The sequence below is a fragment of the Bombus pascuorum genome, chromosome 14, assembly GCF_905332965.1.
Source record: "Bombus pascuorum chromosome 14, iyBomPasc1.1, whole genome shotgun sequence".
Classification (NCBI taxonomy): Eukaryota; Metazoa; Arthropoda; class Insecta; order Hymenoptera; family Apidae; genus Bombus; species Bombus pascuorum.
The window spans coordinates 6748753-6764649 of record NC_083501.1 but is presented as its reverse complement, the minus strand read 5'-3'; the positions used below and the strand labels follow the sequence as shown (position 1 = coordinate 6764649).

Genomic DNA, 15897 nt, shown 5'->3' with positions numbered 1-15897 from the left:
TGGCCTAAGGAAAATTAATTTTCTATATTTAAGCTAACTATAAAAATATCTTTTTTCAATTCCACTTCGCTGCAATTTTTTTCGATTGCACTACCTCCGTTTTATTTTATTGGCATTATATGTGCCTTACAATCTAGTACATTAAACCAAAAGCAATTTTCTTCGAGTTTTCTAATAAATGTACCAAGTAAATGGCCTAACGCTTATAGATTGATCTACGTAGATAATAGACTAGTCACAGTTGCTCAACCTTCGAGCATAAAATCGAGCTATCGGAACCACGAAGTGGCCACAAACGTGTGAAAGGTAAAAGTGCTGCGGATCATCGGGAAAACAAGCCCGGTTCTTTGCACAATGGTTTTTGCAGTCTGCATGCACGCCAGCTGCTTTTTGCAAGGGGAGAGAATAGAACGTGGGATACGTGTTTGCTGTGTAGCGTGTCTCAGGAGGCATATTTGGTTACTGTATGCCCGCGGCAAATACGTCATGGTCCACTGCTGTTCGGTTGTTTCTCTCGATCCTAGTACATCAGCTATTGTACCGGTACGAGCTGTTCAACGTTCTCTACCTTGATTTCAATTTAGTACCTACCAAAATGAGACACCATTTCGCTGATATTCTCATTGTCAATGAAATAACCACGACTAGTAGACAGACCGTGTGTATGTGTCTCTCTTTGTCGATTATTTCGTTGAAAATTATTTAGCCTGGATCGTTCTTCTCGACTGGCTAATTTCAAGGCAAACCGTGTCGCGTTTCAACGCAGAGAGAGAACCGTTAATATTTAGAACGTTCTCCAGGAACGAGTAGGTGTTATTTAATAACGGCTCGGCCATTATTATATCAGCGAAACACGAAGCGAAATACTAGCGCGAAGGTGACAGACGCTCTTCCGACGAGACGTTATTGTACCTGTCGCACCGAGCAACGTGAAACGATGTTACATTATCCTGACACTCGACAAATGTGCCTGCGTGAATTGTCCGCGTAATCTGCATCGAAATTCCAATGGGATTACGCGTGTACTGAATTTTTCATCGAAATATTCTCTGTAAAAATCTGTGACGGGCGAACCTGTGATTAATTATAGAAGATTTTTGAAATTTTCGGCTGCAAGCAGATTTTTACTTGCTATGTAAAACTAAATAATTGGATAGGAACAATGGAATAATTTAACTGTAGGCTATATAGTTTTCGCAAAATATGGCGAATGGTAAGGGATGGAATACTGTTATGGAATAGAGAATATTAGATTTAAAATCTTAGTATTCGTTTGTATACATTAATTGTGCTGTAAAAAACGCAAGATTTGGGAAATAAAATAAGGAACGTAAGAAATAGAGAATGGTGTGAGATAGGGAATGTTGGGTGTGGAATGTTAGCATTGGCTTGTGTATATTAGATATGAGGTAGAGAATATAAGAACCGAGCGATGAAATAAGGATTATACAATAAAATAAGGAGATATGTATAAAACTAATATGTTCATTGGTTTAGTCTTTCTCATGTCGATAATTTGTACCATTTGTAGTAATTGACCAAATAATTAATTGAACACGAAGAAAAATGGATTTCGATAGTAAAATCGAGCTACAACCCTAACGATGCAATCGTGCTTATTAGTCATCACGCTAACTGCAAACATTTCGACCGAAATTGCGTAATTATGGTAGACAATGCAAATCCAAATGCATTGGGGAATGCGTACACCAGTGCACTAGAGGTAACTCATATTAACGTGTTAATGTAATCAATAACTTGAATATAATTACAATATGGATATATTAAACAACCTAATTAAGTATCGTATTAGGTATCATTTTGTTTTCAAATTTCATGTAGAAGAATATGACATGTAACACGAAGTAACTTCTAACAAAATCGAGATTATATTCCGACAAAATTTACTGGCTCCAAAATTGCAACTGTCATCTACGGTGCAAATATTTTTCATAAATAATGGAATGGAACCAACGATGAAATCGAATTTGCTGAATTGGATAAAATGATATTTACGTTAAATTGTAATTCGATTTATCAAATATTCTTAACAAATTAAATAAATAGCTTCTCTTGCCCTGTAATTTCACAACTAATGCTATTACTTAATTGACAAGTTACTAGTTATTTATATATTAGTCAGACTATTTTTAAAAAATATTATATTTTTGTGTCAAATACATTAACGAAATGGCTTGCAATTTATAGAATTTATTTTATTTTTTTTATCATGCCATGACGACCAGTTAATTTCAAGCTTCCATTTTTACGAAAGTTTTTCAATGATATTAGTTCCAGTTACTTGAACATTCTTTTGTCTTTCTATAGTAAAAATATTTACCAATCTTTTTATTTCCATGGAAATATAAAAACACGATTATCCTTTAATTAAACTATTTTAACCACCTATTGAAAACTAGAAGGTGACGCACCTCGCATAAATAGCCCATGATATAGAAACATTCATAGTAGCCATCTTCAAAAGGATGCGCTGTATAGACTGATAGAGGGAAAGTGGCGGCTTAAATCAGCTCGAAGGAGCGTCGAAAGCAACTCTATATATATATTATATGGTTTCAATGATCCTAACTCAGGAATTCCAACCACATAGAGCTGCGATTCGTTACTCTTCGGAGATGTGGTTTGGTAATAATTAATCTCAGCTATATGGAAACTTTAACTTCGTTCGGTGGAAACTTTAATGCGATATAGTTTCTTGGCTAGCTCTCTGTCAGTTGTTGCTATACGACGTCTGAGCACGAATTAATCGAGTGGAATGGCGGGATTCCGCGAAAGAGATAGCACATTCGAGTTATCACATTATATTGGACCGAACGTTACTCGACAAAGTGATACTCTCGTCCTACTATTAGCGATTTTACTCGAACATATAGGCATTCTTGGTGAAAACGGATCGATGGATCGAAACTTCGTCGCCATGTTCTTTGAACGAGGGTAGGATTGGTAGTTAGAAAGTTGGGGAAACATCGACTCCAGAAATAAATCAAAAGAACGGAAGAATTGTGGGTTCCGTTTGACATTTTCAGGAATAGTAGATTAGAAATGAGAGAAATCCGAGGGGAAGGAAGGGATCAACGATTAATCGACTGTAGCAAACATGGTTAGATTAGATATACGAGTGGTAAGGATTTGGAGCCGATATTCGGTGTGGTTTCTTTGTCACGCGATGTTTTATGATCCGATTCGTGTGTCTTATATCTTTAGGATCTTATATGAGAAATTCTAGAAAGCGTGTGGATGTAATTGTATATCTATTAAACATTGTTAAGTAATAACGTAACTGTTTGTTTGAAGTAACAACAAATTCAATGAAATAAAAAGAAGAAAGAGAGAGAAAGTAAAGTAGAATAAGACCAAGAGAAAGGAAGTAGAGTAAAGTAGAATAAGACAGTCTAGAGAAACAAAGGGTAGTCAAGTAAAATAAGACAATCTAGTTGCCCAGTGCCTTAGATAGCAAAATAATGAAAGCCAAGCCAGAAAATGTATTCTTTACAAAAGGAGCTTCAAAGTGTATTGCCAATTAATATCGTAATCGTTTGTTCAACAACGACAAATTGAATGAAATAAGGAAGAAGAAAGGAAAGAGGCGCACGATAGAATAAGACAATGTAGCTAGTGTCTTAGTCAGACATCACGATAATGGAAACCAAGTCTTGGAATGTATTTCTATAGCCTTTGAGTCAACTAACGAGAGAATCACTCTGTAAAAGGTGATAAATGCACATTTCGTTTTAATAGCCTTCGATAGAGAAGATGAAGGTGTAGGCTTTCATTTGTGTAATCTAACCTTCACATGTTTATTAACTATGGTATTAGATAACGACTACCGGCGGAACCGAGGATGCTTTACGTTCACGGAACAGGGTTGTTTGCGCTTAACGAACACTTTGCGACGAGCCAATGATGACCGACACGAGACGTTTCATTAAAGTTGAAAAGTCGCTCCTTGCAACGTGTTACTCATCGGGTCTTGGCATCGATGATTTCGTGCAAATTTCACGCAAACGAGCACTTTAATTAATGAACAAGTGCCGAAAGTACTTTCAGGGATCCTCGTCGGGTAATGTCCAACGCATACCGATGTATTTGGATTAGTCGAGCCTTTCACCTTCGGGTTCAATTCAAGAATGCTTTCCTTCAATTAACTTCACTCCTGGTATTCTACGTTCCGTTTCATGTTAGTGCATTCTATGACTTGAAACAATAAATTGGTTTCAGAAATTCTCGTCAAAGAAATCAACATCTCATAATATACTTAAGACGAAAGTACGATACAATATTAATGAGATATCAGATTACTTTGATTAAATAACTTTCGCCACTTTTTCAAACTTTGAGCTTTTTTCTAAAATGTATAACACCATCAATAGTACGAGTAATACATAATTTATGATAAGTCGCGGAGAGTATAGATAAAGTAATTTACTTACCGGAAAATAGCTCAAGAAATTCTTCAACCCCGTAAGTCCCAGTGAATCTGTAGCTTGGATCGTTCAGGGCATCGTCACCATGAACTTTAATGCGCTTTATCATGAAGCTAATATTATCTGGCTGGCCATCCTGATTGAAATCTGTAAAACAGCGAAGAATACGTTCAAAATGGAAAAGGAGAAATGAGAAATTCAAATTGCAACGTTGGATGGATTAAAGTCCGTTTGCGGAATAGACATTGTGGTACTGTGAAATTCATAGGAGTCGAGAGGAACTACTCATCGAGGTAACCGATAGCTGATAAGGAAAATCACCGGGGCTCCAGACGAGTAATTTTCGGGTTTCCCCCAGTGATCAATGTATTCCGAAACGGTTGAACCGTCGCGTGGTGGAAAGCATTTAATCAAACACCTCCTCCGCGGGAATACCAATCGAAACTGGAAAAACGATTCCGTGACACGCGATCGCGATTCCTTCCCACCGCTGAATTCTCATGATTTTTCAAGTGTAAAACGAACCAACGGCCGTTCATGCAGATCTCTTTGATTGATCTCATTATCACGAATTAATTTTGACAGCGCGTCGCAAAAAAAGTTACGAGACAAGCGTAATTTTATTTTGCGGAGAATTCGTCCTTCACTCAAGGTTTCCGATCTTTTAACTTTTAATCGACCATGTCGAATTATAAAATAATCCTCGGTATCATACATATGAACACCATATTTAAATGTGTCCTTTATTTTTAGTGATATTATAGAATATTTAAGCATTCAAATTGGTGGTTAATACTAATGGTAAGATAATTGAGGTGATAATTAATTCGATTGAATTCAGTAAGTTGTCTATTTTATTTACTAAGATCTCCATTAATGATTCCAAGGAGGAAGAAGAATGTTGTGGACGAAAGATATCATTTAGATCATTTTTTTTTTCAATTTTTGAGCATTCATAGCATTTCCACCTATATCTATGATATATACATTTTCATGAAAATGAAGAATACTTAGGTATTCGATTTAGATTGAGACACCTTGTATGTTAAAGCAGTGAAACTTAGAAGATACGATAGTAAGATTTCTAATCTCACATAAACGATGCAATTCCATGGTAATGTCTCCAGATGTTTGCGCGTGTGCATACGCAAGCAACCTATTCCAACGTCAATGCCGAGCATCGTTACATCTATATCTGACATGTAATGTATATGTGCATTTGGTAATTAACGTAAAATCCATTGTATTCAAGTTTGATGTTGCATTAATCAGGTCCGCTTCTGCGTATATCATGGTAGCGCGTGCGCTGGCGAAAACATGGATATCGGGTTCAATTTCTTTTTTAAATTTCTTAGTTTCGGTACGTAAATAAACGATTAAAATTCAACCCTCAAAAAACAAACAGCAAGGTAAAATTTAAGGTAAATGTAAAAACAGTGTTTGTAATATCATCAATTTTCTATATTTTTTAATCTATAGAGATAATATCACTAACGTTATGTAGTATTCATTCGATCTATACGCAAAAGAAATCTTACATGAGGAAGTCAAACTCGTCTTATCGTTATCAACGTGTATTGAAAAAGTAATCGGACAAATAAAATCGTTTAAAAAGAGTATCGCAAAGAATATCGCATGAAATTAATAAGTAACATTAATTTCAAGATAAAGGAAAAAATTAATAGTCACAACCAGGATGATCAAAAGACTTTGAAATACTTATTTCAGAAGACTATCCGCTGGCTAAAGATCAACCTCAAACTAATTAATGTTTTAAAATTATCCTTGATCGAATACACGAGCTAGATTCTGGAGAACTTGTAGAATAAAATCAAGTAGAACGAGTCAATGCATAATCAGACCAATCAGGCTCTGCTACCATATGGTTGTATAAACTAGGTGTTTCTTTTCCAGAGTTTATTTCTATCGCGACAAGTCACGAGAAATTTGTTCTAAGCCTATGTTATACGCATAAAATTAAAAGAACAAAAATATAGAAAGACGGAAACAGACGGTGCTTATTATTGAATAGCTAAAAGGCGATCGTCACGTGAGACTCGTGTTACAAAGTTGCTGGTTCGCGTTCCGATGTCGTAAAAAATTACTTCGCAAACAAATAAAGGGGTAACGCGTCGCGTGACAGCTGTCTCGGATATGCCGCTCGGAAATAAAGTTTTTTTTACGTGAGTGCGCCAGATAAGGATCGTAAACGCGGCTGGTCGTCAGGGTTCTCAGGCGTCCCAGGTGTAATGACTAACATTCGAACTTCCACTTTTGACCGATATCACCGTCGCGATATCCCGTTATCGCGTTAGCTTTATTTTCTACTGTAATAATATCCACCGAGCTTCCGTAATATTGTATAATAGCCGCAACCATAGCGTTTACACGGTGAGTTCATTGCGCCGTAATAAAGTCGACCGGTTAAACATAAATTTTGAAGATTGCGACGTTAAATTTAAATCCTAAAAATCGCAATGATAGCACGGAAATATTAATTCGCTTTTAAATAGCGCGACAAAGTTTTAATTGGTTAGGTTTCAGGTTTGAAAGATTTGACATAAACACGAAGCAAATAATTCACCGTTAAATTGACGCGATGGAGTTAAGTGGTTAAATCGAAATTTTGAAAGATCGTGACGTTAGCAGGGAGATAATAGTCGGTCCGTTAGGTTACGCGGTCGTGCAAAATCGACGGAGAAACACGGAATCGTAATGCAAGAGGGACAGGGGCAATCCTTAATCGGTGCAATTCCGGATCTCTCGTCGGACAAGAGCGTTTAGCTAGGCGGCCACCGAGTTGTACATATCGCGATGGGAAGAGAGTTAATGCCGTCTAATCCGGAGACAAAGGGAGGCACGTTTGGGCTGGCATTTCCGAGGGGTGGTCGATCGGTCATCCGAAATGTTCGCGTGTAGAGATGGCCGATAATCGCGCGACCATCGTTCCGGAAGATCGATATCCTAACTCGCAGTATATATTCGGTCAAGTTAGATAGAACGAGACGGAACGAACAAGTAGGAAAGGGAAAGGGTTGGAAGAAGAGGGAAACGAGACGAAGACGGAAACGTCAGCGGAAGACTAGCTTTATCCGCGAATCGTACGACGGAAGAGATAGGGAAGTCTAAGTAATACACTAGACCAGTCCGCGTGTAGGCGCGGTCACGCTACGTTAAACACGGCTCAGTCACGAGACACAAATATTTGCTTGTTGTTACGGCAGGTGGTGCGACGTTTAAAGCCCTTCTGCCAGTACGAGCTTGCCCGTGCTTCGCCTGTGCGTCCGCTCTTACTTAATATTCGCAAGCCGCACTGGCCAAATGAGATTTTCAGGAACGCTTTCCTCTGATTTGCGAAGCTTTGCACGCCTGTGCTGAACGTCACTATCGATGAACTTGATTGTTTCTCAGTTGTACTCGAAGTTGATGAAATAATTCCATTAAACGGCGGATTGTATGTACAGTTTACGTAGATAGTTCCGGCTTCAAAGAACAAATTTCTAGAGAGACGTAGGGCCGAAATAATAATCAAGAAATTGTTGAAATTGAATAGCTCGAATGGTGGACTAGATACAGTAAAATAGAGCTATTTGCATCATTTAAGCTTGCACGTTTTAAGATTCAATATATTGAGAATATTAATATTGGACGAACTTCTTTCCTTTTGACGAGTTATATCATCGTAGGAAAGTACGGCCATCAAGCTATGAAATGTAAATCGTTTAAAAATTGTTTATAACCGAATCTGACGAATTACGAGACAAATTACTTAGCTTGAGTCAAATAACGCTATTTTACCCTAATGTACTGCTTCCTTTCGAGGAAAAGTTTTTTGATCAAAGGAAAGAAGGGGGTAGTTTATCTCTATTCGAAAGAGTAAAACGAAAGCAATTTCAGGAAGGCAGTATGCGATTCTTTTCTAGATTCTCCTCCCGTCTTATTCCTTGATAACCATCGTTTAAAGTTTACGCATTAGGTGTGTGTAGCGGCGCAATAAAGTTCCACAGAATCAATCGGTCAACGTCAGACACAGAAACTGACATTAATCGGTCGCAGCGCAGAAAGGAACCGCAGTAAGGCTAAGGAACATTCATTTCCTCCGATCGCCGTTGGCAGAAAGTTGGTTTAACTGGAAGGTCCGGGAAAGTTTTAATTGGTTTGCGAAGTTATTACAGCGGAATGAGACAGAAGACGCGCACTTGTTAGTTCGGGAGGAAACGTTGCCGATTGCTACACCGGAAAGACGAAAGAATTTTCATTGCTGTCCTGATACTTGTCCTCCGACGACCAATCTTATAGGACATTTCGACGAATTATGTACCGATCTCGGACGAAAACTCTGTTTTTTTAAATTTGGTTGAACAACAGATACTAATCAGATTTGTAAGGATGATAGAGCGGATGACTATTACGAGAGGTTAAACTATTGTTTTATTGCTACGTAGAATGAGATGAGTTTGCTCACACTCGCTGTTCCGTTCGCTTATATTGATTAACTTACACTTCACATTGACGCTGGCTAAGACACTTTTGTCTTTACGCAAGCACACGCCGCAAACATACACACTCACTCATGCACATTCTTTTTGGCTTAAGCCTATGCCCCTCGCAAGAACAGCACGTAGCTATCAGCTCGTCATCGCCTACTTACATTAAAACAAAACAAAACTATCGGTAATCGGTTCTCATCACCGATAGCTCTGTTCTCTTAAACTATCTACAGTGTATCACCTATCCTAACTTATACTGTAACATTACAGTCTATTGTAATCTATTAATAATGTTTATATACCTGTATATCTATAAATTGAGTTGACACGCTGTACATGCCGAGTCATCACCTCGATACTGGCCTCTTCAGATTTATAATGATTGAAGAACGTGTGATCCGCTTGCAGGTACAACATACAAGTGGTTTTCTTCGGATCCACGGACGTCCTTTTGCGGAGCACTCGAGAATATCGTTCCCTGTACAATCTGATTGCAAAGAAATGACGGCTGTTTTCACTAAATACAATTAGCCTGACAAAGAAGCATTATCGCCTTTAATTTAATAATACATTTCCGTTTATGCGCCTTCAAAAGAATTTTGATTAATGCCCGCATATTTTCAAAATTCGAAATTTCTTTCATTTCAAACATATTTTCCGCGTTATACCCTCCAAAATACACGGAACTTCGTAGAAATAAAATTTTTTAATTTCTAATCTCTGTAGCTTGAACAACGAGATAACTGAGTTATCGACTTCAACGGTGAACGGAAAAAATTTCTAGATTCTACGCGTACTACGTCCGAACTTTCGTAGGCTGTAAAAAAGAGCAGGATTTTCGATGTCGCGATAGTCGATTTAACCGATACGCGATCCGCACTTGAACAACAAATCAAATCTCTCCACCAGAAAAAGAATCCGATCGCGGAAAACGTCCGATAAGGATAACTCGGTCGCGGGCAACGTTAAATTGGATTGTTCGATAATGGTGTTTGCTCTCGATTTTTGACGTTTTCATCGCTATTCGCTGCCGGATAGTCTGGCTTTTCTCTGCCCGGAAATGGGTGTGCTCTTTAAATGGAAGCGCAAGCATAGCACGGCAAACAGTCCGGGGGAAGAATCGACGGGACGATAAGTAACCGTTGCGCTTTTCTTCCCCAGCAACGGGCAACTTTCTTCCTTTGACCTGGCTTTCCCAGCATCTGCTAGAATATTTCATCGACGTGTTCGTAGAGACGGGCTAAGTGGAAGCAGAGTGGAAAACGTTGAACACAACCGGGAAGGAAGAAAAGAGTCGAACAGGGTTAGGGAAGAGGGTTGGGGGGATGAGACCGGTGATCGAGAACGAACGACCGTGTAAAACTTTTACAGGCTGTATAACTTTTTATTTTTTCCAACTTCCAGTCGCTACCGTAAAATGGGAAACGGGGGATTTCAATTAGTTGCACGGAAGACACTTGGCCTCTTTTCGATGCAACTTGCAGCGGAGACATGAGTGAAACGAGGCGGTTCATGGTCAGACAGGTAAAACGAGTTAACCTGTTAATTGGGTCGTTCCTTCTAAAACCACGGAGTTAAAAATTGATGAAAATAAATTAATTTTTAGTCTAGGTATTTCTTCTATATGTAAATATGCTATAATTAATTTTTAACAATTATGGAATGATTCATGAAAAATAGAGGTTTTTAAATAAAAAAAGTTATATAGGGATATATGTACACTGGAATGTACAGCGAGACTTTATTTAATGAAACATTTTAGTTCCTGTCTGATTAAATTGTCTGAATCTATTTATCATAATGAGAATTATTATATGAAAAAAAGTATAGATGGTAGAAAAATTAATGAATAATTCTGTAACATGTAACTGTTTTGTTATCCAATAAATTCTCCTATATGTACAAGAGTTTAATAATTCGAGTGACGAATTACCTACTCATCCCCGATAAACAGACTACCGAAGTAGTATTAGCTCGGTGCGATCAGACAGACGATATTCACTTTCAGCCGACTCAAAGGCTTAATGTAGATGTGTAGGCAAAGCATTTTTAAATTAAAGGAAACTTCAGCATCTTCCTGACAGGATGTGTAAATCTTTTGTAAAGTTTTTATTAAAAAGGAAGATTAAATTGAAAAGCTTACCTATCGAGTAACTCTAAATTGTGCGAGCTCGCCGTGGGGTCTTTCTTCCTAACGTCTTTCGGATAGAAGCCCGGCTTGGCGCGGGAGTTCCCCTCGTTCAGGTGTTGATAAAGCGGCCGCATTGTGTCCCCGAGATATCCACTCCACGTCCTGTTCGTCCTGCGAACGATTTTTCGTCGGTAAGCGTTTGGAAAACTACAGCGCGCCAGTGAATCCCTCATGCTGAACTGATCAACTCCGGCCGCCCGGGATAAACGAGAGAAATCGTCGGGGTGCGGCAAGGAGATAAGAGTGACATATGTTGGGTAATACGTAACAGGCTTGAAGCCAATTTACTTCGAGGATCGTTGCCATCGGGCCTCCTGTCGAATCTCTACGCGTTCGTATCAAGATGACCAAGGCCACGTCTTTGAATTACAGCATTTCACGAAAGTATTCGAATACTTGTAAAAATCTTTTCTGAGTAATATTGTATAACACTCATATTATATAATAATATGAGTATATTATGTGCGTTATACGAAACATTTGAAAATTGTATTCCTACTCTAAAAAGATTCGATTATCACGATTACATTGGTCAAGTTTGAAGTAAATCTGAAAATGTACATAGATGTTATAAGATACTTAGTGCAAGCATATATCTCGCAGAGACCATAGAAATATTTAAGCAAGCAATTACCAATTATGCGATTCATGCTGTATACTAATTTTTTGACTAAATATATGTTCGTACACTGTACACACTGTATATTAAAACTCGTTAAATTTTCTCATTTTTATTCTCTCTTTTTTTTTATTCTTTTCTTTATAAGATTCAGTACGTTCCATTTTTACGAGTCTTTTATATACCAACGCAGTTGCCGCGTTTTATGTGTTTTTTTTTCACTGTATTCGTTTAATTCCTTGCGTGCGCGTGACGTGATTTCGAAAATTCACCAGTGAAGCTATAGACGAAACGAGCGCTTAAAGTGTTTAGAGACTGCGCCACGCTGTTCCAACTACCTCGACATATAGCAGAAACGATAGGTTGTTGCGCGTAGATAGAAAGATTGCCTCGAATTCTTTCTATGCCATCTGACCGGAATATCCGATGAGATTCGCCATTACTCCTGCAAAACTCATTCTACTGATAAGCTTTGGAATGAAACGAGGTAAGAATCCAATCTGTGTTAAATATATATGTATTTTCTAATCACGTAGTTGGATAATTATAAAACTTTGATTTATTTTATATGCGCAGAGAAAATAGTTATATGAGTAAATAAAAAAGATGTTATTAATTCAGATCGCATTAATTAATAATAATTTGAAAAAAAATAAAAAAAATTCACTTTAATAAAATGTAATTATCGAAGTGATTTGATCGAAGGATCAAAACTTTCGAAATTAAGAAAATTTACAGTGAAGATTTATGTAATTTAAGAGCCACTACAATAGTCAGTTAGAACGTAGCTAATATCACGTAACTGGAACTAAACTTTCCATGTAATATAATTTATTCAATTATTAAGATAACTTAAAATCTGTTTCCTCCTCTACAGCAACTCTTTCTGAGTTTCATGTCAGAGAACATTATAATTAATCAATGCTAGAGCTGCTTCCCTCTCTAATTCTCTGTTAAAATGCGTTCTCTTTGTAATCGTGAGTGCACTTTGACGCGCGTGTCTCAGGAAATGATCGGTTTCCCTTGCAGAGCCTTTGTGTCGCGCAGCTTCCCTACTAATTTTGTTAACTTCGATTCATGGCACCGATGCTTTGAAACGTTAGTTATCGCGATCTCTAATGTAAAACTGGAATGCTTGATCTCTCGTACAGTTAACCGCCATTACGCTGCCATCTGAAATTCTATTAAACCGGCCAGTAGATACTAAGCCGGTCGATATTAAGTTTGTACCTGGAATATTGAACGTGTTAGATCATACGGGAAGACATTATACATCCAAATTGCATGCTAAGCTGTCTCAAATGCGAGACTGGGTTGGAAATTCAACTGTGAACGGCCAATTGAATTTTTTCTTATATTATTCAAAGGAACAAAGATGACAGCGGGCGATGAATAACGAAGTATAATTTATCTTTTATTTAATTAAATTGTCTTCAGAATCTTCATACGGGAAATTGTATTTTTCATGTTGTTGTACTATTACGTCGAAACAATTAGCTTAATGGCAAACACAGGAGTTTAAAATGTATTTACCTTAATTCATTTAACGTGTTCTCTCGCAAAAGCTCACTGGCACACGGATACCCACTACCATGTGGGACGTTCACGTCCACAGAACGATACGCGATCGTATGGTGATGCACGGCGTCTGTTGTGTCTTTATCTTCGCCATCTTGCCGGTGGCATACAAGGGGAGCGTATCTGCTGGTTGGTTCGATATAGATTTCGTCGGATGCTGTAAAGATAGTTCCATCGAACAGTCCCTCTTCTGTTACGACCCCATGTACCGACGAGTTCTCATCGTCTGAAATAAAAAATAAAGAATTGATAGTTTATGTTGTTTAGTCACAGTTGCGTGAATGCAATAGTATGAAGGATTTATATATGGTTTCATATATTATATGTGTTATCGGAATAACAGACACGTTTCAGAAGCCAGGAAGACAAATAAAAGATACGAAAAAGATTTTCTTTGATTTAAAGAAAAATATTATATAATAGTTTATCACGTTACTATTAATATTCTAGTTTCTGTTAAATTCCTAAAACTCTAGGTTTCAAGTAGGAGAAGAAATGAAACGACGAAGAAATTACCGAACATATCTTTAGAATTCTCTTTCATAACCACAATGTTGGAAAAATAAAATTCGATATGTAAATTGACTGAAAAGAGACATCGTTCCCTTTCAGTGCTTTTTATCAAAGTCTTTTTATGCAATATTTGAAATCTTCTTTAGAGTCGTTGATGTCAGAAAGAGAGACAAAGATCTAATTTTCCGATTGTGAAATTCAGAAAGAACTGTAAGAATTCGATCAGCGTCAATGTCTAGCGTGAATGCACGTCAGTATGCTTCCTGAGTCACTTTGACCATCTTTTTCCTGAACGTTGCTACTGTGCTCGTAAATCGTGAGATTTACGCGTGCAAGAACCGCGTACGGTAGAATCCGCGTTTATATCACGTTTGCTCGCTCGGACATGGCTCCTGCAAGTGCGAATTTATATACGTTTGATCCGTTGCATCATCATAGCATATCAAATCGATGATGCATCGACGGGTTTCGTATGTGTGATTTGATCGTTTTCTTTTTATACTCCTTTTTCGAAGGTTCCTTCTTATCTTACTGTTGAATAAAATAATTCGATAAGAAAAATCCTTGGGTAATATACTAACCGTATGTCAATGTAGTAAAATGATTTAGAAAGTAATTATTATGAGAAACTGTAATCTTATTAACGACAAAGAATTACATATATTCCAATTAATTCGTAAAATTCAAAGTTATATTTGGCATCTCGGTAATCTCAATATTACTCGGAATGTTGTAAAGACAGATAGTTTAGTTTAAAGAGTATACATAATAATTAAGTAAATCGTAAGATTTAGAGATAAATCAGTATAAAAAATTCAAATTAGTCGAAGAATTCATAATAGAGATCCACTCGTTGCTACTGTAAATGTATAAATACGGGACGCCACATTGGTTTCCATACATCGTAATATGGCTTGTTCAATACTTAATTGCAGTTTAATATCGAGATTAAACGCTCACGGCGATGTATTGTATTATTCATTATTTGATATTTACTTAACATTTAGGGTGGTTATCGAACGATTTTACATACATACACGTGACACAATGTGTGCGCAATACTCGTTTAAAATGAAAATAATTTTTCACGGAATATTCCGTAACATTTTTCTACGGATTATGAAATAACGTATATAGCATTTTTATAACGCTACACTTTAATCTCGTCCTCGGTAGAATTTGATTTTGAAATCTTACGTTTAATCCTGAATATGAATAGCTATTCTTATTTTACTCTCCTCCATTCTTTTTTAAATAATTTTATTAAATTCGCTGTTACAATATTTTCCTATATTTTGTGTCCTCGTTTAACGTAGACGCTCGCCCAGATCCATTTATGTTCTATCTCTATTATCTATTTAAATCCGTGCTGCAAAGTTCAAACGTGTCAAAAATAGATTGTCGTGGATGAGAAGAGCTAGAGGCCTGGATGTCGATCAAAATATTCTGTCCGAATTTTTCACTGGACACAATTCGTAGTATTTTTCCCCTGTACGTACCTATTGGAGCAGATAATTGAATTTTTAATACATCAACACCGAACATCTTCCAAATTACGAACAATTGATTAATTCGAGCGAAATGGAATTGAATTGTATCCTCTGATGTCCATTTCATCAACGAGTTTGTCATTCTTTCGAAATGGATCAACTCGAGCGTCGATTACCCTTCGCTGATTGACTTTGAGTTAATTAACTATTATCACTTTACAACATAAATTTCGATTCTCGTGGTGACATTGTTTGCGATATTATTCGCGCAGTTATATTGTGTAATACGTTTAATAGAGGAGGTTATTGTAATTCTTGTTTATACAACAATGTGTAATCGGAGAAGCCCAAAATTATAATATAATCTATATATTAAACATGTATATAGATAAATACAATCTATACAGGTATTTGTCATTTTGGTACGATCGTTTCATAGAACGATAACCATGGTTTACTTTTGAGAATTTCTATTTGAAAATGCAACGTTCAATGCCCTGTTGTTTTTGCATACAAGGGTGCGCACCGTAAGATCCCTTCGCGTGTGGTTCTCTTCTATTCTGTCGAGAAT

At 37.1% G+C, this 15897-nt stretch overlaps 1 protein-coding gene across 2 annotated transcripts in view; it reads right to left on the bottom strand.

Moving 5' to 3' along the window:
- Window positions 1–15897, bottom strand: part of LOC132913931 (disintegrin and metalloproteinase domain-containing protein 10-like) — a 159720-nt gene that overhangs the window by 27483 nt on the left and 116340 nt on the right. For both annotated transcript variants that reach the window (XM_060972603.1, XM_060972604.1), the window contains exons 5-8: window positions 13279–13549; window positions 11079–11237; window positions 9238–9422; window positions 4452–4592 (exon numbers count right to left, since the gene is read on the bottom strand). In XM_060972603.1, the coding sequence (XP_060828586.1) occupies window positions 4452–4592; window positions 9238–9422; window positions 11079–11237; window positions 13279–13549 (756 nt within the window). The remainder of the gene's footprint in view (window positions 1–4451; window positions 4593–9237; window positions 9423–11078; window positions 11238–13278; window positions 13550–15897) is intronic.